The following is a 25,192-nucleotide window of genomic DNA, read 5'->3' on the forward strand; positions in this document are numbered from 1 at the left end:
GCAAAAATATGAATTATTTAAAAAGTTATGAGGAAACAAAGATTTGGGGGGTTAGGATTAAAGTTTGGATCACATTGAGGAAATTTAGTTTTGTTTTAAAATCATTTTGTTTCAAATGGGGGTTTGCTTGGTATTTCCTAAGTTGAATGTGTCAAGCATTGTCTATTTTTCTAAATACCAGGACTTTAAAAAAATGTTCCAACCATACAGTTTTAACTGTACAGTTTAGTGCCTTCCCCCTCTTCTTTGGAATTTTTTTCCTCATAACATACATTAAAAAAAATGTCATATTCTTTTTTTTTCTTGCATGCACTAAGTAATTAACCAAATTATTTTGGCATTTTGAAGTTTTACCTAAACTGCAGGCCATCTAACAAAAGTTACTCAAATTTAAAATTGCACAAAACTTTTTTTAAATGGACCTGTCTGTATATGCATGTGTGTAAACACAATTTGTGCATATACGGGTGTAAATATATGTATGTATATATATATATATATATATATGTGTGTGTGTGTATGTGTGTGTGTGTGTCTATATGTGTGTGTGTATATATATATATATATATGTTTGTGTGTGTGTGTATGTATATATATATATATATATATATATATATATATATATATATATATATATATATATACATATATATATATATATATATATATATATACCTCCTCCACTCTTATTTCTTTTCTTCCAAGAACATTATTCGTGATCAAAGGGTTGACAGAAACGAGTGGAAAAATGAAGCCCAAAAGTCTTGAAACAAAACAAAACAAACATGCATTTACGCTCATTGTCCATTATTAATTCGTGTATTCGAATGTGTATTGATCCATGTCTGCACGGTCCAATTCAACCAGAACACCTTTACGGCTGTCAAGGTAAGACATCAGATGAAACCGCATAAAGAAAGAGAGAGAGAGTGTGTGTGTGTTTATTGTTTGACCCCCAGGTCAACCGCGAGTGAGCTTACCCATAATTGAAGGTACTTTAACCTGACCATCCCGTATTTTTCAGGTATGGTGTATCTAATATTGCATTATATAGGACGTCCTTTGAATTAAAGGAGATTCGGTGACTGGCGCGAAAGTGAGATAGATGTGATGTGTTTTTTATGTTATGATTTGAATAGTGCGCGCGCCCATGTGTGTGAAACCATGTGTGTGTGTGTGTGTAGAACCGTGTGTATATATATATATATATGTGTAAAAAAAACAACACAAAACATGGTTCAGAATCTAGATGGAGTGAGTATAATGTAGTAACTACGTGTTGACAAAAAGAAGATTAGTGTTGTTTGTAAAACTATGTGTGGTTGTTCTTTTATTATAGTGGATAGTTGTGTGTGTGTGTGTGTGTGTGTGTGTGTGTTGCTTATGTGACAGAAACGGAAATTGTATGTTATGTGCAACATCACGTGTAGTTAACAGTCATGCGTGCGTAGATATGTATAGGAATTTAACACGATTATTGTGCGTGTATTGTGTGTATTTGTGTAGCCTGGAGGTAATGATAGAGCAGACATTGGTGTATGTTGTATATGAGAATCAAAACAGAGTGAAAGCTACATATACAATAATAAAGCGACGCTGATTTATAACGTGCCAGCCACTTTCACATTGTCAAATTTTAGATGGTATCAGTTTCGTAATTGCAGAAAATAAGCGAATGATCGGTGTATTTGAAGAACTTTTCAATTGTTACTTAAAGGAGTTATGAGTGGAGCTAGTGCCGTAACAGACATGCACGTGGTTGTACGATGAGTATTTGGTATTACTTAAAGTGCTATTTACGAACAATATGTTCTGTGATTGTTTATTTATTTCATAGATTTGCTGTTCCGTTTATATATAATTACTTCAATTTTGCTGATAATTATTATGGTCAAAGGTTGGTAAAGTAACTATCTTTTATTTGTTTAAAACTATTATTGACATAACACTGTTTATTTTGCTTACACAGCAACAATTTATGTTTGGAGGTCTACAGTTTTGAAATATATACTCTGTAGAATGTCTTTAAATACCAAGCATTTCTGAGTACCCTTTTAAGCAAGCCATTGTCATTTTTGAAATAATCCTTTCTGGTATAGGTACAAGGTAATGGTACTTGATTTATGAACTCTAACAGAATGAAAGGCAAAGTCGACCTCGGTGGAATTTGAACTCAGAACGTAAAACCAAAAGAATTTTCTCCAGCATGCTAACAATTCTATCAATTTCTACTTAAACGAAGCTTTTCATTTTTAGAATATTATAGCAGTTTCTCTTGCTTACCAACCACATGGTTCCAGGTTCAGTTCCACTGCGTGGCACCTTGGGCAAGTGTCTTCTACTGTAGGCTCGGGCCGACCAAAGCCTTGTGAGTGGATTTGGTAGACGAAAACTGAAAGAAGCCCGTCATATATATATATATATATATATATATATATATATATATATATATGTTTGTGTGTGTTTACCCCCCACCCCCAAACGTAGCTTGACAATCGATGGTAGTGTGTTTACGTCCCCGTAACCAGCGGTTCGGCAAAAGAGACTGATAGAATAAGTAGTAGGCTTAGAAAGAATAAGTCCTGGGATCAATGTGCTCGACTAAAGGCGGCGCTCCAGTATGGCCACAGTCAAATGGCTGAAACAAGTAAAAGAATAAAAGAAAAAAGAATATATATATATATGTAATGGTAGAGTTTTATTTTTGTAATGGTTGAAATTAGATTTGTGTAAACAATAATATGAAATGTTGGAGTTGTAATCAGTTTGTAAGGATTGGTTCTTCATTGATTGCCATCAAGTGAAGATGAAAGAACAGTGATTGAAGTTGTGAAGAAAATATTTATTTATCGTTAAGTTGTATATACCTTGCTTCGATGGGCAGGTGATAAAATCCTAGAGCATGCGAAGTATAGTTAGATGTGGTAGATTTTCGTTGTATAGTTTTGTGTACACGTTTTCTTAGCAGTAATCCACAGATAGCGATAGAATGATGTTGTAAAAGAACAGAATCAGAGCTAGTGAAAGTTGTAGGGTCGTGGGAAGTTGTCTCATAGTTGCTGACAGTAAATTTCATTTCTTCCTCTGACCATTGTCTTTAGTAGCTGCCTTGCTTGTGATCAAGATTCTAGCGTTCTGCTCCCTAATTGATGGTAGCTGTCTCTGACTCTAGTTGTCGTTCATTAACTGATTGAGTTGTTACTGAACCGAATATCTGAGTTGTCACCAAGTGACTAACTTATTTTTGTATGGGGTTCTTGCTTTCATAACTATCAAGAAGGATAGCCATATCATTGAGAAGAATGGTTTTCGTAGGTGGCACTTGTTATCTCCATTCTAGCATTTGGTGGTCTATAAGAGATTAGAAGGATCAAGTGGTGAAGACATTATTTTGGCCTAGCTAAGGCAATCTGGCAAATGTAAAAACTGCTGTCACAGAAAAACTATTGTTCCACCGTAAGAAAAGTTCTGTTGATCTGTTTACTTGAAATTTGGCCATGGTGGATCGAATCCCACTTCATGCCTGCAAGATGCACTATATATATATATATATATATATATACACACTGATAGAATAAGTACTAGGCGTTAAAAAAGTACTGGGGTTGATTCATTTGACTAAAAATTCTCCAAGACAATGCTCCAGCATGGCTGCAATGTATGTGTGTATATGATGTACATATGTTTGTCTGTATGTATGTATGTGTCGGTATGTATGTATATGTATATAGTTCTAATTCATAGAAAAACAGAAGACGAAGATAGGTATAGGAACAACAAGCAAATGTATTTGTTTGACACTCAGGAAAAATGGAAAAGTCTTTTACATTTTGAGCCTATGCTCTTTGACAGAAAGGAATAAGAGGAAATAGATAGAGGGAGAATGTGTAGAGTTCAGCAGTCCAACATGTATATGTTTCTGGCCTCTTTCAGTAATTCTCTCTCTCTGTCTCTCTGGATAACCATGTACCTCCTCTATAACAAGACACGATATATATATATATATATATATATATATATATATATATATATATGTATATATATATATGTATGTATATACATGTATAATATATATATATATGCATGTGTAATTATGAGGGGATGCTGAAAAGTTCCTGGCTTTGGGTAAAAGAAAATACAAGGGATCAGTTAATTATGATTTTATTCAACATGATCCCCTCTCAGATTTACACACATTGCTGTAGTTCTTCAGTTTTTCTAAGCCCTGTAAAAGAACTCAGAAGGTTGGGCTTCCAACCAGGCCTTTCGCTATACCCTTTAAGCCAGGAACTTCTCAGCACCACCTCATGTATGTATGTATGTATATATCCTCCATGTTTAACAGTTGGAAGAAGGCAGTCTAGGTCAAATGCTTCTTTTGGCTGTCATTACTTTCGAGACAGTACTTCTTAATACACCAAACATTTCGACTGTTTTTGTTTTGTGTTTGAGTGTGTGTGTATACATGTGGGTATGTGACCAGGACCTTTGACAATATGCTATCCTTGAGAAGACTCATCAAGCCAAGTGAAATCATAGTTGTGGCCAATGGCAGTGCTAGTGGTACGTAAAAAGCACCCATAGCACTCTTGGAGTGGTTGGCATTAGGAAGGGCATCCAGCTGTAGAAACCATGCCAAATCAGATTGGAACCTGGTGCAGCTCTCCAGCTTACAGGTTTCAGTCAAACCATCTAGCCCAAGCCAGCATGGAAAGCAGAGGTTAAATGATGATGATGATGATGATGATAATATATATGTATTTATGTGTATACACACGCATACACACACACATTGTGTATAGACAAGTTTAGAAGACATCACTGCTGGATGAAATGTATTTTATCATACAGGCACACATTTGCACATAAAGGCACTTGCAATATGCTGACACAGACACACACACAAATCTACATACATAAAACTACATATATACCCACTAGTGTAGCTAGGGGAGGGGGCGGTGTGGGGGGTCCCGCCCTGGGTGGCAATATATGTTGTTTGTGGGGTCTGGGGATGGCAAACGGAAGGGCCACCCTGGGCAGCACACTCTAGCTATGCTTTTGGTCCCTTGCCTAATATATCCATTTCTAGTCTACACCTGCTGTCACCACTTGTCTCTCTATCACTCCTGCCTCCATCACTCTACTATCTTCTGTATCATTACTATGTAACATATCACACTTTCTGCACTGCCAGTCATCACTTACCCTTCCCTGAGCAACTTCATACTGACATCCATCTTTCATTGTTATCATTGACCAACTCACACCCTAGCTCACTATTGGCTACCTTCATTTCATGTTTATCTCTGCTCCTATTCTATCCATCACTCACTGTCCTTCTCCATAAACCCTCTTGCAACCAATATCCACCCTTCATATACTCACACTTTATGATGCTTCTGTCACCATGCACTCTTCTGTTCACCTTCTTGGCCATATTAACTTTAAGGCCTGCTCTTGCTTCTCTTCACTATCATGTCTATCTCTCTTTCTGGCACCACTACTTCCAACCCCTCTCACCTGTATATAATGCAGAGTAGTCCTGAATCTCTTCCTGCTCAATTCATCTCAGTATCCTCTTCATCACTCTCTGACTCTCTTTTACTAACTGTTGACATTACTCCTCTTTCCTCCTATTACTCACTTCCCATTAGTGTCTCTATTAGTCTTTTCACTAATACATTCTCAGTACAATAAGTGTTCTGCCATTATATTTAGCTGCTATCTCTAGCAGATCAAGATGCCCTCCCCACTGGTTCATCTTATTTCTAAATATATTAGAACAATGATATATAACAGATTATCTATTAACTTCATCACTAAGGTAGTAAATATATATAAGATCAAAGATGTAAGCATCTCATGCTAGTTAAACTGTGTCTGATCTAGAAGACAATGATAAAAGCAGATAAAAAACTTCAGAGAGGAACTAAAAGATAAATTCTTATATTAAAACTCCATCCTTCAGATCCTAATATTTCTGGAAGTTGAGGGAAATGGTTTTATAATATATTTGATCCACTTGTACAGTAGCCAATTTTTCCATCATTTCCAAGCAAGTCTATGGACTATGTTCAGTTAAGAGATGATTAAATGAAGAACAGCAGAAGCCCTCATTAAAAGCCATTCACATAGAATTGGTCATTAGAAGGGTGATTACACTGGCGATGCCCCATCATGGTAACAGCCTTAGGGCTGAAACATGTAAAAGAAAAAAAGAATATATATATATATACTAGCAGAAATACCCGGCGTTGCCCGGGTTAAAGAGAATTATGAAATCTAAAAACGCCGTCTAGACTACGCATCATCTTTATATAGAGAGATGTATATACACACACGCACCCAAACACACGTATATATATGTATATCAATATAAATATATGAAAGTCAATGAAGTTTCGTAAAAGAAGGTGATCATGTACATACTTTCTTGCTGTTGTGATTATAACACCTCATTGTAAACTATGTTCCTTGTTTTCCCTTGTGGAGCATATACAAATAGGTTTTTTGTTGCTGCCCACTCTTGAGCAGCCAACATACAGTTGTCCATGTGAGAAGCAGGGCTCTTCCAAGAGAAGACCAGCTACAGACAGTGTTTGACCCTGAGATTTGTTTATGGACATGGCAAAAGTCACACGAAGGGGGAATTGTAGTCTTCTGAATGTAAAAGGAATGTCTGCTCCTGATGGAGTAAGAGGAATTCTTGGAATAAAGACGTCATCCCCTTTTGCACATCCAGAAAGAATGGTAGCCTCGATAACGTGTGACATCATTTTCTAAATAATGCTCATCTGTTATGTTCGGGTTAAAATTTCATCAACATCAAAAATATATGAATTTTTATGGGAGTTATGGCCGTTATGCAAAGAATATAATTTCCAAATTTCATAAAGATCCATTCAGTACTTTTGACGTAGTTTTGGATAAGAAAACAAATGACTAATGTGTGTGTTTGTGTGCATGTGTATGTGTGTGTGATGGGTGTATATATGTATAGATATATGTATGCATGTATATATGTATATATGTGTACATATTACATGTACATCTATATATATATATATATATACATCTACACATATGTATACATATACATGTATGTATAGATCTATATATATATATACATATATGTGTACATCTATATGTATACATAAAAAAAAGACATGTTAGGATCCACAATGAGCAGAACTTACTTGCAGGTATTGGTAGTGCAAATCAGAGGTGCAATCTGTGTGGGTGTTTTTTCAAAACACTGTCTGGTTTAAAAAGCCACATCAGACGCCATGAAAGGGCTAAGTTGTAGGTGCAGGAGGTGGTCAAACTCTGTTTAAGGAGTAGACAACCACCATATGTATACATATACATCTCTCTCTCTCTCTCTCTCTCTTTCTTTCTCTCTTTCTCTCTCTCTCTTTCTCTCTCTCTCTTTCTCTCTCTCTCTTTCTCTCTTTCTTTCTCTCTCTCTCTCTCTCTCTCTGAAAGTATCTGTCATTACAGTATCGAAATGGTGTACATATACATGTATATGTATACATATACATCTCTCTCTCTCTCTCTCTCTTTCTGTCTCTCTCTTTCTCTCTCTGTGAAAGTATCTGTCACTACAGTATCGAAATGTGATTGTTTCAGTTAGTGGAATAGTTTCATTTTTAAAGTGAAAGTATTTGACATGAGTGTTTTTGTTTCACTTTTGACACGTAATACTTAAATAGTGGAGGAGATATTATGTTGCCGTGTGCTCGAACTCTGCAAGAAGTTAATAATTTTTTTTGACTAAAACACAACTGGAACCCTAAGTAAGGCATGTGTAAAGTTTGAATGAAATTGGTTGCGTAGTTCTCGAGTTTTAGGGATTTACACAGACAGACAGACAGACACACATTCTCATTTTTATATATATAGATATATAATTTGTGACAGAGCAGATCTGAATGAGATGCAGTTGGCTTTGTGCCTGGTAGTGCAATCTTCCTAGTGAGGCACTGTAGGAGAAATGCTTGGCTACAAGCAAACCACTATCCTTGGCATTTGTTGACCTGGAGAAGGCTTTGACAGGGTACCATGTTCAGTACTAAGGAAACTAGATACAGACAGATTGCTTGTTAGGGCTGTACAAGCTATTTGCAAAGATGCAGTTAGTAAAGTGTGAGTCAACAACGATTACAGTAATAAATTTGGTGTGAAGATAGGGGTCTATCAAGATTCAGTCCTCAAAAATCTTCTCTTCACCCTAGTCCTACAGACTTACATTTATATATGTTCCCACATATACATGTTTATACAGTTCTATATTTAAGGAATTATGTACATTATTTACAATTGACGGATATTTGTCCTTATCTTGTTTGTTGTTAACAAAAAAACAGGTTGATATACCCTCCTGACATACCCTTTATCAGGTGTCTTGGAGAAATTTCGAACCTGGGTATTTTTGGATGTTATTATTATCATTATTATTATTATTATTCAGGTCACTGCCTGGAGTTGAACTCGGAATCTTGGGGTTAGTAGCCCACGCTCTTAACCACTAAGCCATATGCCCATGGGCAATTATGGAGTGAATTTTACGGCTTGTAAATCTAATATTCTCCTATCCTTCTTAATACCGGTTCCCTTATGCTGTTCATATCTGCACTCGGTCTGCTTATCTCCCCGTGTCACAGCTTTGCGATGTTCTTCTACCCTTATTTTGAGGAGGCAGCATGTTTCACTTTTGTATAACCTACCACAACTGCATGGGATGGAGTACATGCAGTCTTTGGTCATATTCTCTTCTATTGGTGGTTTTACTCGAAGGAGATATTTGCAAAGTGTTGTATTACTTTTGAATACTATTCTGATGCCATATGGGCCGCATATCTTTTGTATCTTTCAGAGAGGCCTTTCACATAGGGTAGACAGACTGTGGACAGTTTATCGGTTTCATCCTCTCTTTTCTTCCTAATTGGAGTGGAGAGTATGCTTGATCATTTCTTCATGGTGGATATCACGATTGCTACTTATATTCATTGCTTGATGTCTTAGGCACTGAGCAATCCCTCTCTTTACACTGTATGGATGGTGAGAGTTGAAGTTGGGGTATCGTCCAGTGAAGGTCGGCTTGTGGTATATGGATATCCTGAATCCATACTTGGTGTGTGTTATTTATACGTCCAGGAATGCTAGCTGATTGTCTTTTTCTTTTTCCATTGTGAACTGTAGGTATGGCTTTATTGAGTTCACATGATCTAACAGCACTTGGACATCTTCCTGGTGGGGCCAGAGTATGAAGGTGTCATCAACATATCGCAGCCATAGGGTTGGTTTTAGTGGTGTTGATCCTAAAGCCAAATTCTCAAAGTATTCCATATATATATTGGCTATTATCGGTGATAATGGCGAACCTATAGCTAAACCCTCTTCTTGTTGATATTTATTAGTGTCCATACTGAAGTAGGTAGTTTCTACACAGAAGGTCAACATTCAGTGACCTTAAAAATGATAATAATAATAATAATAACAACAACATTGAAAAATACCTTAGGAATGAGATCCCAGGTTCAAAATTTCCCCAAGACACCTGATGAAGGCTGGAGGGTATATCAGCTGAAACGTGTTAACAACAAACAAGATGAGGATAAATATCCGTCAAATGTAAATAATGTACATGTTCATGTTAGTATATATCATCATTATTATTATTACTAAGAAAACAGTGAACTTACAGAATTATTAGCACACCAGACAAAATGCATCTCTTCTGGCTTTATGTTGAGTTCAATTTTCCCCTCCCTTCAAAGTTCTGACAGTGAACTGACAGAATCATTAGCACACCATACAAAATGCTTGGCAGCATTTCATCTAGCTTTATGTTCTGAGTTCAGTTTACCCCTCCCCTGAAAATTGCTGGTCTTGTGCTAACATTTGAAACAGTTATTATTCTTAAGGCAGTAAGCTGGCTGAAGTGATAGATATTGGAAAAATGCTTACAGGCATTTCTTCTAAAACTTATGTCCTGAGTTCAAATCTTGCTGAGGTCAAGTTTGCCTTTCATCTTCTTGTGGTTGATAAATAAGTACCATTTGGGTATTGGGGTTGATGTAATCAATTGGTCTTCTCTCACAAGATTTCAGGCCTTGTGCCTATAATACAAAGTTATTATTTGTCAGCAGACGTCACTTAAGAGCTGAGAGTTTGGTGCCAAAGTGGCTGTGCACGAAACTCTTGACCCTTGAGTCATTTTGTATCATTTGAAGAATAAACGTAATGAAGGTTTCAAATTATGACACAAGGCCAGCCGTTTTAAGGGAGGGTTAAGTCAGTTACATTGCCCTCCCATTGTTCAGTTGTTACTTATTTGGTCGACCCTGAAAAGATGAAAGGCATAGTTGACCTTGGTGAAATTTGAATCCAGAACTTAAAAAGCTGGAAAATATGCCATTAAGCATTTTGTAAGGGTTAATAATAATAATAATAATAATAATAATAATAATAATAATAATAATAATTCGTTTATTGGCCACAAGGGCTTACATAAAATTACATTAAAACACATACAACATAAAAGACAAAAGACAGGACGATACAATGGGTTTTACAACCTGTAAACAATATAAATAACGATTAAAAATTAAACAATTTAAAACTCTCAATAGAGGAGACGCTTTGAGGACCCCGTGGAAAAACCCACGGGTGCCTGAACAACAGGGCAAGAGCCCTTCTTTTGTTTACAGGTGCATGCTCAGAATTGGTTTTTTCACACTGGCCATTTTTCCAACATTCACTCACCATTCAACAAACTTGCTACAAAGCAACACTTCCCTCCCTACTCTCAACTTCCTCTTCAAATGAAACTTGAAAAAGTTGATGAGGGCTTGGCCACAGAGGAAAGTGCCTGCCTTTAGCCCTTTCAAACGGGTCCACCATACTACCTTTTTCACTACAGCCACTAGACAAATAAAAATTGCCTTCCCCTCCCGGCCAAAAGAGGGCGGCGGGGCAATCTTCACAATAATAATAATCCTTTTTACTATAGGCACAAGGCCTGAATTTTGGTAGGAGGGGACTAGTCGATTAAATCAACTGGTACTTATTTTATCAACCCCAGAAGAATAAATGGCCAAGTCGTCCTCAAGCAGAATTTGAATCCAGAACTTTTTGAATAAATATGTCACTAAGCATTTTGTAAGGATTAATAAAAATAATATATTATATATTGAATTATATTTATCCAGTTTGTCCTATCAATACCCCCTCTCTCTATCTATCAATCCTCCTCTTTCTATCTCTCAATCCCCCCTCTCTCTATCAATACGTGCGTGCGCACACACATCGAGTTTGTAGGATCTAAACATATCAAATACAAGGATAAATGCAATAAGATAAACATATATCAGATAGATATAGTGCGCAAACAAACATAACTTTTCAAATTTTAAACCATATTGCGAAACAACTTCTCTTTTCTCAATACTTCCCCCGCCTTCCCTCTCTTCCTCCGACATACACTCACTATTTATCTAACACTCTCACTCACGCTTCATAGTTTTGAATACTCTTCGGTTATTAAGTGTCATTTTTGTTGTCTTGTCTTGTTTTATGTGCATATAAAGGAATACAATTCGTCGGCTGTGTTTTCTATGCAAAACACGCATTGAGGTAAGGTTTTCTCACTTAAAAAAATCGTTTGTTTGGCTTATTTAACATATACGTAGCATGCTTCTTTTTGTTGTTCCAGTCGTGACCATCCCGTCTGACGAGCAGTGCTTAGGACTACATTATCTAAGTAACGAATCTCTTGTGTCTTTTCGTTACCCCCTTTTTCTTTAAGACGATACGGTGTGAATTGAAAGAAATTTAACTGCGATTTCTATTAGGTCAAGCGACTTCTGCAAAGGCCCCCTCCTGCAAACCGTTAGTCACCATATATCGTATTTTATTATTTGATAAACTCAAATAGGCTTTGAAAGAGTTTTAAGTAAAGTCCAATATTTTGCACGACTAAATCAATGCATTTCTGATTCATTTAGATTTACTATGTTAGCTCACACTCGAACATTTGTTATTTCAGCCAGTCTTCAGTTAAAATCAACGCTGCACTCAACTTGTCACTTTTCGTCCTTCTGCAGGTATAGAAAATCAATACCAGTGATATATAAAGTTCAAAGGTTTTCATTGATTACATTTACCGCATCCCAAGTGAGACAAACCCTATAAAATTCCTTTTTTTTTCTTTTTTAATGAAGAGAAGCTATTTGGTTCGTAAAAGAAACCATCACAAAACCTGGTGTTCGGCAAAAGAGACTTATATAGAATAAGTAACAAGCTTTAAAGGAAAAATTATTGGGGGGCGATTCGTTCGACTAAAATCCTTCAAAGTGGTGCCAATAACTAAAGCGAGTAAAAGATGAAGAATAAAGGACGATGATCTTGAGAAGCCGAATGTATTTTGGTGGACATTGGAATTAGACACTGAGGGAAAATGGCTGTAACTTTTTTATTTTTTAATTTTGGCGATTTTCGTTTTCGATAATGTGTTTTACATGTCACGGTCATGCGATTCCCCCTAAAAAAAAATTTTAGGCTATGGAGATTCCGATTCTGAAAAAAAATTGTTTGAAAAATTTCAATTCCGCGCCCCACCAAGCAGGCTATTTACATGCTAGAGATAACAGCCAAATCTGGTTAGGGTTAGGTTTACCCTAACCCTAACTCAAAACCTAACCCTAACCCCAACCCTAACCCCGTTTGCCAAAGCGCATTTTTTCCTTCATATTTATTTCATGTAAGGTGCACTTCAACTACTACACTATTTTTTTTTTTCACTTTTTCCACCGGGTGTGGATCTATATAAAAACCGGGGGGGGGGGGGGATCGAAATTTTGAATTTGAGATTTTTGAAAATTTTTTTTTCAGAATCGGAATCTCCATAGCCTAAAACCCTTCAAGGCAGTGCCCATGATTGAAACAAATATTGGTCTATTGGGTTAACCGAGACTACAGTTAGAAGTGCACTGTGCAGTGGGATCAAATCAGAGGCAGCGATTTTAAACTATCCACCATTCAGCTTACCTCCCGGTAAAACTTATAAGTCTTTACACCGAAACCATTTGAGTTACAAAGTGGGTTGTCAAATTTTGCAACCGTATTAAACTTTAGGAGCAGTCACTACCTAGTATGATTTCGTTTGGCCGCCAGAGAATTACATTTTTTTCCTTTTAGGTGGTAATGCAGCGGCATTTTGGCTTTCAATGAAAACGTAGTTAGTGGTGATGCTTGAATTATATATTTTTTTCGTTTTAGATTTTCTTTTTTTAATAATTTGGCTTGCGAAACAAAAACAAAAGTGAAAATGAATCGCAATAACAAGAAACTGAAACCGATCTGAAATGATTACTTCCCATAGTTAATTGTTGCCGTAAATTGAATTTAAATCAACAACTCGCGCGCGCACACAAAGTTAACTTTGAAATATAGTCTGTACAATGCAAATAGCCTTTTGTATAGATTGAATTTGTAAACCAGTTTAAAATGTTTATTCCACCACCACCTGCTGCAAACTATCAAACCTGTGTTAGAAACAAGGAAGCTTTTCTGTGGTAGCCTAATTTACCTACTGCTTTAAAACTAGACATTGATATTATAACCCTTGATGTTTAAGGCTGGAATGTCTTTAGATCTGTTCATTCAGAGTGCGCTGGGGTTAAACAAAAACGACGGAGCTTTTAGAAGCTAACAAGGGAAACCTGTGAAGTTACTCAACCTGACCTCAATAACAAACATTGACATCAACAGTAAACACCTGATCCTGATCCTGCTCGTGGTCTTTCGACCTGCTAGAAATAGCAACAAAATCTTCCTGAAATAATGGATTTACATTGTTTCGGAGGAGAGAGTAAGTCGATTACATCGACCCCAGTGCTTGACCGGTACTTATTTTATCAACTCCAAAAGGATGAAAAGCAAAGTCGAACTCGACGGAGTTTGAACATAGAATGTAAAGGCGGACGAAATGCCACTAAGCATTTTGCCTGGTGTGCTAACGACTCTTGTCAGTTCGCCGCCTTAGTCATCCTGAACCAATACCTTTACTGTTTTTAAAAGAAGAAAAACACTATGTAATCTACTCCTAGATACATTATGTCTGAATGGTGTATGATTTGGTCATGCCTGGAACACCTGTTCTGGTTCGGTTTGGCTTAGAAAACTTTACTTTCTCTTTTGTGTTTGCTTTTAGTAGAAATTGTCACTGTAAAGTTCTTTTCCTTGTTGCCATGGTAACAAAGTAGTGGTAAAAGGATTGGTGAGGGTCATAATGCAAATGCTCCTTTTTGGCCCTTTCTCATAGCTGATTCAGAGAGAGGGAGAGAGAGAGAAAACTGATTTCAAGACTTGCCTGGGTTCCACTGCTTTTTCTTGATATTCCGAATGTTGAGGCATTCTGTATATCTTGTTGTTTTTAATGGTCTTTGTTCTTGAATGCTTGCACATTGATGGCTTGATCTAAGTATGTGGGTATATATCTGTACTGTGTGTACAGACATCCATCTCCTGTGCTACAGGGGTAATGTGTTTCTGAAAATCTTACCATTATATGAAATTAATATGCCCATTGATTTTCAAGCTATAAAATGATAATGTATTCTGATAGATTTTTCAAAAATCAACAACAAACAAATTACATGAACACTCTTATGTGTAAAAGTAAGCTTCTAAACCTACACAATACAATATGTATAAATGAAAACATTTGAAGAGAAATATGTTAGGAAATATGTCACAATATTTGTAATAGTGTATGTTCCTACCACAAAAACTGTTGGCTACTGTGTGAGGGATGGTGGTGGTGTTGAAATGAGAGTGATCCTATCTTCGTTATAATATAATTCACCATCACTATCTTGAGAGGCAAAGAACTTATTGAAAATTGTTTGATGTTTATGGCACATCATCTTTGTACTGCTCAGTGTAGACACTGAGCTCATTGTAATTTCCTCTTGTAATTCTTATGTTCACAATTAAGGTTGTCATCAACAAAATCTTACTATCCTTTCTTTATATGTGTTGACACTTTAGCAATATTGTTTGTAGTTCATTTATGTGGAGATTTTGGAATCTCTGTATTCTCAGCTTGCTTTTGTTCTAACAGTGTCAGTTTCTTGTTAGATACACTATGTAGGACACTAAAAACTCAACCACATCATCTTCTATGACTCATCCAAACCCTTCATCATTTTCAAGTATCACATCTTTCCAAAGTTGATATAGATGTTCAGCTTGTGGAAAAGTTGGAAAATCATGGACACAGTTTGACCATATATTTTTTTGAAGCATCTTTCAAACTTGAGGGTTTCATTTCCTGTTATGATTCAGCTATTTTATCCAAAACATCCATGTTGAATTTCTTCTAGAAATCTCTAACTATGTGTTTATCTCTATGTCAGTTGCTTTCTTAAGTTGGTTGAACATTCTTTTCAGGTAATATGCCTTGAAATTAGCTATCACATCTTCATCTATTGGTTGGAGGAAAAAAGTTATATTCCTGGGGATATATTCTATTCTCACATTATCAGAAAACTTAATGCACTGTCTAAAATGATAATAATTTGTTGGAAATGTTATGTTTGGCACTGTACCTTTCTGCTGTAGAACTAAAAATATTTGTAAACTACTCCTCAAAAAAGCTCTTAATTATTCATGCTTTCTTATTTGAATTCCAAAATAGAGATTAAATTTTGCATAACACATGTAAGGGCTTTAGTTTTATATTCTCCAGCGTCATTTCCCCCCAGAAGAAGCATCAGATGAATTTTTAGAAGCTTAAAAAGCTTGATTTTTTTTTTACTTCAAAAACAAAAGTTATAGCCAGCATGCACTTCCAGAAAAGTGCAATTTCATCAACATTGTCTACTTACCCTGGTGTGTAGCCTTCTTCAGCAATCATTTTCTTTAGCTGCTGCTCAGGATAATTAGTTGCAGCTTCTGTATCAGCACAGACAGCTTCACCATTTTTATGTTGTGCAACTTCTGCATGTCTTTTTTTTACTAGACAGAAAAAACTTTTCAATAGAAATTCCAATTTCCTTTTCTTGAAAATCATCATGCAGACTTTTAGCATTTCTTAAATACCATCTGTCTATCTGCACAATAAATTTTTTTCAATACACAAGTTTTTTTTTTTTCAGTCTATCAAATCCACTCAATTGGCTCAGGGCAATAGTACGAGATACTTGCTCAGGGGGCTTGGAAATAGGATTGAATCACAAACCACTTGTTTGTGAAGAAAACTTCTTGATCTCACAAGTATAGCTGTGCCAAGCTAAGACCTCCAAAAGAATAAAATCATTCTATTTATTGTAGAAGAACCTATTTATAAAAAATTCCTTTCAGTTTTAGGATTGAAAGACACTAGAAAAACTTTGTCCGCCTTCCATGCTGGCATGAGTGGGACGGTTTGACAAGAGCTGGCCAGGCAGAAGCCTGCACCAGACTTCTGTAACTGTTCTAGCAAGATTTTTATAGTTGAATGCCTTTCCCAACACCAACCACTCAGCAAAGATAGTGTCAATTGCATATTATGAAGAAAACTATGTTACAGGAATATAAGTTTTGAATTGTCAAGACTAACAGTAAATAAGGGAAAACTAGGATATGAATCCAACTTGTCACTAGTTTGATCTGATTATACTGTGAATTGTGGGGACTGATTTTGTTTGTAAATCTAAAACTGATTTCATGATTCCCCTTAGAAGCATGAGTTTTTGGAGTGTATGTAAAATTGGGAAGCCTTGAAAGTAAATTATTTTCACTTGTACCCAAACATGACTAACAAAGACAAGATATTGCTTTATGGCACAGTTACTTAATACCCTGTCCTTGCAGTTTCAGTGTTCAATTACTTAATATCTAATCGATCTAAAAAAAAAAAATGAAAGTTTTTAATGTAACATTTAGTTAATCTTCAGATAGTTATTCACTAGATTTATAGGTGCAGGCATGGCTGTATGTATGGTTAAGAAGCTTGCTTCCTGACTATGTGGTCTTGGGTTCAGTCTCAATAAGTAATACCTTGGGCAAGTGTCTTCTATATCTTCAAGCCAACCAAAACCTTGTGAGAGAAGTTGGGGAGTAGTCAGGAGATGCTGAAAAGTTCCTGGCTTTGAGTAAAAGAAAATATTGGAGGATCAGTTAATTATTATTTTATTCAACATATTCCCCTCTCAGATTTACACACACTATTGCAGCAGTCCTTCAGTTTTTCTAAGCCCTGTAAAAGAACTCAGAAGGTTGGGCTTCCAACCAGGCCTTTCACAAAGCCCTTAATGCCAGGAACTTTTTAGCAACGCCTCGTATATGTATGTGTGTGTGATTGTGTGTTTGTGTGAATACTTGTCTTGTCATCGCTTCATGGTTGTAAACAAACTGCATCATCACAAAAGTGATGTTCATTTCAGTCTTCTATGGAAAATGTTATCTTGCCTAGATACAAATGAGGATTGGTGACAGGTAGCGTCTGACCATAGAAAATCTGCCTCAACAAAATTTTGTCTGACCCATACAAGCATGAAAAAGTAGATATTAAATGATGATAACAGTGATAATCATTTTTATAAAGAAGCCATTCTATATAGTTGGTCAATGAGCTAGAAATAGCAACCAAATCTCCTTTATATCACACTTTATATTTCAAAATAGCAAGGAGATTCTGGATAATGTAATCCTGAATTTGATATGTCTGAAAATAAGACAGGATTGTCATAGCTGGAGCACCTTTGACCAAATGTTGTCTTCACCAAGACTGATGTGGGCTAAACAAAACTCGATTCTTACCGACTAATTTTACTTCCTGATAATTTTCTCTAATTTTGTTCTTGTCTCTTTTTGGCTCATCTTCATTTTCACTTAAGCAGTCCCACTGAAAATAATCAGTTCTTTTTATCTGATTTGGTTTAACTGCATTGTTTGTATCATTATCAACATCATTACCATGGACATTTTTGTTTTGTTGCCAATTCTTCACAAGTTAGTAAACAGATCATTGCTATTTGTCTCGATTCAGTGTCATCTTGGTTATCTCTATGATCCAGCGATAGAATATTGTATAGACTTCTGTGATTCAACTTCAGATTTTCTTTTTGATAGATTTTTTTCTTTAGATATTTTTTATTCCTCAATCTAATTATAAATTCTTTTTGAATGTAAATATGAAAACAAACAAACAAAAAAACATGCATCAAAGACTTTTAGAATGTAACATTTCTTCAGAAATTACACTCTCAATGAAATTGTTTTTTCATACTTTTGTAAATTCTTATTTTGTGAATGGTATTTTCTGAAGATAATTTTATCAAAGACTAATAATTATATTAAAATAAAAATTGTAAAAAACTTTTTAAATTGGGTTTTAGTTCTGCTTTACAGTTGGTAACAAAGAATATTTTGAAATCGAATTGTAATTTGGGGTTGGTAAACTGTATTTAATGCAGGAATTATCATGGCATTTAAATATCTGTAATTTGTTCTTGGTGTGCAATGATAGATGCTAATTGATAAAATGGTAAATGTAAGCTGAAGCTATCATAGTTACTCATGTATAATACATGTCTGTATAATGTGTATCTCTACTTATGGCTATCAAATCCTGGGAAAATAGCTCATGTATAGTATACATATACTTTCTTTGGGGTTTTGGTGCATGGTTATGTGGTAAGAAGCTTGCTTTTCAACCACATGGTTCTAGATTCTGTCCCACCACGTGACACCTTGGGCAAGTGTCTTCTACTATAGCCTTGGGCTGACCAAAGCTTTGAGAGTGAATTTGTTAGATAGAAACTGAAATAAGGCCATTGTATGTATGTATGTATATATATATATGCATATGCATATATAATATACCTTCTAGCAGTATAACCCGGCGTTATCCGGGTGTGACTTATTACACCTTCTACGAGAAGTCTTGCTAGGTGAAAATCAACTAAAAAAGAAAGCTTTACAACGAAAATACACTTATGATGAAATTAATAGAGAAAGTCTGAAGGTTGTTTTGCGTAACATTATTAAGTGTACGTAGATTTCATCCGTCTAATTGGCTATACAAATGCTTGTGCAAAACAACTTTTTGCGCTGCCCTGATTATACATAGCAGGGTAATCCCTTTTCGCAGGAGCTAGGACGGCAATTTCTGATGAAGCAATTGGTGGCGATCTGTTGCTACACAGTTTTGCCAGAATTCTATCAGATTGGGCAGTAGATGTTGATGCACCATTTTGCATTATGTTCAAAGTAGCTTCTGGAATGTGGTGAATTGCTGCAGTCTGTTGCTGTCTTTTTAAACCGGTTGCTTTCTTTCCTCAGCAAACTCTCTTCTTTGGAGGCATAATCTATGTATATATTAAACTGAACAGCAGAAATTATAACAGATGGCAGGGTAGGTAGTTTTCACATTTCTAATGAGATTCACTGATTTGCAATGTGTTGTCCTGTCTATATAAGCTCTGTAGTTTGTATATTTACAAAACATTGACGAACATGTAGTAAGGTAAGGTCTAGTTCTATTGTAGTGAATGCTTGTGTGTACGTGTGTGTGTGTGTGTGTGTGTGTGCGCGTTTGAGAGAGCGAGAGAGGAGAGGAAGAGAGAGAGGGGGGGAGAAAGGAATAGAGAACGGGAGCAATGAAGAGAGAGAAAGGGAGAACGGAAGACAGTTATAAAATGGCAATGCGTGCGCGTGTTTATATAAGAAACACACATTAAATCTTATATCTATAATGTTGATGTGTGTATGTATTTATGTGTATGTTGTTGTCACAGACCACGTATGTGTGGTTGTGTGTTTTTATGTTTCTATGTTATGAAAAATATGTAAAAAAATACTAAGAGGAGACAAGGACGCTGAACATGCAGACGGACAATATAATGAAAATATGAACGAGTCTAGTCACAAATTATCATTGCAACGTCGGCAAAAGGAGGCTAAGAGCCCCAGATTCCTTGGAAGAAAGAGCAGTGGTGCTGGCATGTGTAAGAAATGAGAAAGTGAAGCAAAGAAAAGAGATGTGGTCGAAGCAGAGAAATGACGATAAGCCACAAATGACCAGGTCACGTGGATAGTTAGAGGTAGAGGGATAGAAGAAAGCTATTAAATGGGAGAGAGGAAGAAGAACGAAGTAAGAGTGAATAAGGTAGATAGAAGGAAAGAATAGTCTTAAACCAAGTTAATCTAGGACTTTGTATGTATCACTTTCTCTCTCTCTCCCGCTTTTACTCTTACTCTCTATATTTTATGTTGAGCACGTGATCGATGTGTAAAAACGCCAGTACAGATAGAATGGAAGAAATATCAACGTTGCTAGAATCAAAAGCCAAATCTCCCTTAAATCACACAAAGTAAATGGAATTTTTAAAATCTAATTACTGCACTAGAAAGTTCACATCGAGAAAATTCCATTGATGTAAAAATTTTTACGAAAAAGTGGAAAATGTGGATTTCTATAAACTTTCAAAAAGGCTTCACACAGACACACAACTTCAGCTTTATATATTAAGAAGATACATCATCATCATCATCATCGTTTTAACGTCCGCTTTCCATGCTAGCATGGGTTGGACGATTTGACTGAGGACTGGTGAACCAGATGGCTACACCAGACTCCAATCTGATTTGGCAGACCTTCTACAGCTGGATGCCCTTCCTAACGCCAACCATTCCGAGAGTGTAGTGGGTGCTTTCATGTGCCACCGGCATGAAGGCCAGTCAGGCTGTACTGGCAACAGCCATGCTCAAAATGGTGTATTTTATGTGCCACCTGCACAGGAGCCAATAACCTCTTCCCAAGAATTGAGGTGGTTTCATGGCAAATAAGTTGAAAGGTAAGCTACTATAAATCAGCACGAACTTTCCGGACAACCCAATATATACATATATGCTTATACATATTTCGTTTTAGGATTTGGTTTGCAAGATTCTTTATGTGAGTTTGTCTGTTGATGCATATTCTGGTGTGTCTGGAGAGTCATTTTCTTTTTGTGCCTTATAATTTAACACACTCACCGGTAAAATTTCCACTTAGTCCTTATTTTTATTTTCCTAAAATTTTTGTTGCGTCTTGCAACCTTTTCAATAGTCTTGACTTATATATATATATATATATATATATATATTGAGTGGTTGGCGTTAGGAAGGGCATCCAGCTGTAGAAACTCTGCCAAATCGGACTGGAGCCTGGTGTTGCCATCCGGTTTCACCAGTCCTCAGTCAAATCGTCCCACCCATGCTAGCATGGAAGGCGGACGTTAAACGATGATGATGATGATGATGATATATATATTCATATATATATATTTTCATATATATATATATATATATATTCATATATATATATATATATATATATATATATATATATATATATATATATATATATATATACTTATGTCAGTTCAATATGGTGAAAAAAATTTCATTTTTCAATTTAGTCTTTTTCTTTTTTAAATCAGAATCTTAAATTGAAACGTTATTTCAAATTTTAAGGAAGTGAATAAATGTATATTAAAGACTATTGTATGTAGTATTTTGTATATAATTTCATAGGACATAAATGATGTTGGCTTTGTTTGTGCATTTTATTTATAGTATGAATTTCTGTCTTGATAAAAACAAGTGATTGTTATATTGCAATTGTCAGTTATTTTCTGATTATTTCATGTCAATGATTTTGAGCTAAGTAGAATCCTTTGGAACTATTCCCATCAACCTTCAGTATGGGAGGATGTAGAGGACATTGCTGAATGCAAACACTTTCATTGTATGTATGTCCATTTAAATACTGTTATTATTGAATACATTTGTTCTTTCAGTGGAAGTGTATTTAGTGATGGTTGATTGTAATAATTACAGTATTTCAGGAAGAGAAGTATTTATGTATTATCCTTATTGATTAATTATTATTTTAATCTTCACATTACATAAAGTAGTATTTTCAATAATAAAAGTGTTACATTCTGGTCTTTTTTTTTTTCCTTTTTTTGTATTGAAAATTGATTTGGCCTTCTGTACTGAAGGCTGATGGCAGTAATTCCATGGGACACGTTTTTACCTGTGGCACCAAACATTTAATGTATTAATTACTATCATAGGAAAATGCAACATTAATTATAGTGATTTTTAACTCTTTGTTATATATCAATTAACTTAGACAATAGATATAACTTCTGTGATACCTTCCCAGATGTGGTGGTCCACTTTGGCTGGGAAAAAAAAATGGGTGACATGTACTTATGTATATTGTGCACCCCTAATACTTAAGTTTAAAAATCCAGGGAAAAATGCATATTATTCACAAATAAATTAGGCAATTACATTATTAGAGTATTTCATTTATGTACATATCAGCTCACAACTAAAAGAAAGCCACCCTGTAGCTGCTTTGACTGCTAGAAATAGTAGCCATATCTCCTTTAAATCTCATACTAACCATCTTAAAATGTCATATTGTACCTATTACCTAATATATCTGGAACATAAAATGATCTGATAATTATAGCTGGATTGTTTTTGATCATATGTCTGCTTGATTAGAACTGACCTGGGAATAAGCAACTAAATTTAGTACTCATTTTATTCCAAGCTCTTTTGATAGATTGAAAATAGCATTAGCAAAATCTGCAGAAAATTTCTAACAGGATCCTTAGTAAGAACATTTGTGCAGTGGTACCTGTTTTTATAGTTTGAAAGTTGAAATATATAGAGCATCCGGTAATGAAAAACTTCTTTAACAGGGTGAAAAACTTCTTTAACAGGGTGAAAATGTTATGTTTGAAAAAACCCTGTTGTGTCATTAATGCTAGCATGCAGAATGGATGTCATATATACACACATACAAATAAACATATAAGTACTGGCATGGCTGTGTGGTAAGAAGTTTGTTTTGCAACTATGTGATTTCAGGTTCAGCCCTATTATAAGGCATCTTGGATGACTGTCTACTATAGTCCTGGGCTGATTAATACTTTGTGAATGGAATTGATAGATGGATACTGTATGGAAGCTTATTGTATATGTGTGTCTGTTTGTGTGCATGTGTGTGTGAATGTTGACTTTCCATAGCCTTGCTTGTCACCATCCGAGCAAAATAGTGATATGATGTTTATGTTCTTTGTTCCTTGTTGACACTGTGACCAGTTGTTCTGCACTCTTGAAGTAAATCCCTTACCTAAAAAACAGGAAAGTGCTGGTGACAGGAAGAGCATCCAATTTTAAAATGTGCCTCAAATAAGTTCTTGTCCAGCCCATACTAGCATGCAAAAACAAAACATTAAACAAATGAGCAACTGAATAATGTTTTAGGTCTCAGTTAAGTTAAATAACCTAACCAGTTTAATATATTGACCTAAAATATTTGTTGATTATTCAGTTCTATATTTAAGAGATGAGGAATTATGTACATTATTTACATTTGACGGATAGTTGTCCTCATCTTGTTTGTTGTTAACACAATGTTTCGGCTGATATACCCTCCAGCCTTCATCAGGTGTCTTGGGGAAATTTTGAACCTGAGTTCTCATTCTTAAGGTATTTTTTGTTGTTATTATTATTATTATTATTATCATTATGGTCACTGCCTGGAATTGAATTTGGACTTTTGGGGTTAGTAGCCTATGCTCTTAAACACTACGCCACGGGTACATGGCATAGTGGTGATGAAGGCTGGAGGGTATATCAGCTGAAACATTGTGTTAACAACAAACAAGATGAGGATAAATATCCTTCAAATGTAAATAATGCTATTGATTATTGTTGTGCAGTGATATTTTATTTGCTCATAAGTTGGCTTTTTGTTTTTGTTTCAGTTAACAGTTCTGCTGTAAACAAAATGCAATTTTTTTTTTTAGTAAAGAAATATTGCTATGTCTGTGCTTATCAATATTTGTGATAATTATACAAGTCCACCACAATAAGTACGCTTAAATCCTTGGATGGCTATTAAAATGGAATATTCTGATAATTCAGTCTTATCTGAATAGTGCACCTCATAATACATTGAAGTAGTAGTTACTTTAAATTGTCCTGACCATGTTTAAACATGCAGAAGGTATGCAATGCCATAATGACAGGATAATAATTGCCTCATAGACTTAGTAGACGCTGTGCAAATTATTAGAAATAGATTTCAATAATTTCATTAAACGAAGTAATTAGATTATCCAGACAGTATAAGAAGGTATTCAAAGTGTAGGAGAAATATAGAGTTTCCAAAATGCCATGAAACGTCTGGTCGTAAGGAAATATTATCTTACTTGGAAATAGGTGAGAGTTGGCGATGGGAAGAGCATCCAGTTGAAGAAAATCTGCCTCAGTAAATTCCATTTGACTCATGCTAGTGTGGAAAAGTGGATGTTAAATTGATGATGCTGATTGTTTTCCAAAGTGCAAAGCTACTGGATAATTTGTTGACAGAGAAATATCAACAAATGTCACCTCTGCAAAGTACAGAATATAAACGTTCACACAGACACTCACAAGGCATTGGTTAGCCTGAAGCTATTGTAGGAGACATTTGCCCTTGGTTTCATGGAATGAGAGTGAACCTGCTAGCTGCAAAGTAAACTTCGTAGCTTAAAAATGTATAAAATAAGTAAATAAATAAATGATTGAATATATATGTAAAGCATATGTAAAGAGCATATTTACTTAGTATTGTTAATCATATTTTTCATTTTAAAGATGACAGCTAATTTATCTTGCCTGCTATAATGCAGTTTGTTTTGGCTGAAGATTATGTTTCTTTAGTAATATTACCAGTTTTTGCTCATCATCTGTATAGATGACTGATTGATTATACTGTGGTGGTGGCTATGAGGCTAAGGTGCTCCACTACTAACAAAGTTGGACATTTAGCATGCAAACTGTCAAAGTAAGCATCATCTTGAGGTTTTTATTGTCTACTTAATCTCAGTCCTGGTTGTGGCTCCTAATTTTAGCCTTAGAGTTTGCTTTCAAAATTCTTTAACCATTGAAATGTTTGCAGTGAAAGTTCGCCTACATTTCTGTTTTGTTACATATTATGGCCTTCTGGAAAACAGGGTTTGTTTTGTTTTTTTTTCATTTGTTGAAGTATACACAAACATAAGTTGTTGGAGTGAGTTAAGTTGATACTCTGAAGTGTCAGTTGTTTGTATTTTCATTAGTTTTCTGTTTAAGTAACCAAGAT

General features: G+C 35.4%; 1 protein-coding gene across 10 annotated transcripts in view; it reads left to right on the forward strand.

Moving 5' to 3' along the window:
• LOC106872834 (putative protein phosphatase 2C T23F11.1) overlaps nt 1–25,192 on the forward strand; it is a 228,587-nt gene that overhangs the window by 41,581 nt on the left and 161,814 nt on the right. For 2 of the 10 annotated variants that reach the window (XM_089355465.1, XM_089355464.1), the window contains one exon: nt 706–888. The exons of 6 other annotated variants lie outside the window; for them this stretch is intronic. In XM_089355465.1, coding sequence (XP_089211591.1) covers nt 786–888 — 103 coding nt within the window. In that variant the 5' untranslated portion in view covers nt 706–785. Of the gene's footprint in view, nt 1–705; nt 889–1,858; nt 1,898–11,332; nt 11,644–25,192 lie in introns of those variants that run through there. 2 more of the 10 variants (XM_089355462.1, XM_014919964.3) reach the window with 2 other exon arrangements.

The sequence above is a fragment of the Octopus bimaculoides genome, chromosome 7, assembly GCF_046866305.1.
Source record: "Octopus bimaculoides isolate indiv1 chromosome 7, ASM4686630v1, whole genome shotgun sequence".
Lineage (NCBI taxonomy): Eukaryota > Metazoa > Mollusca > Cephalopoda > Octopoda > Octopodidae > Octopus > Octopus bimaculoides.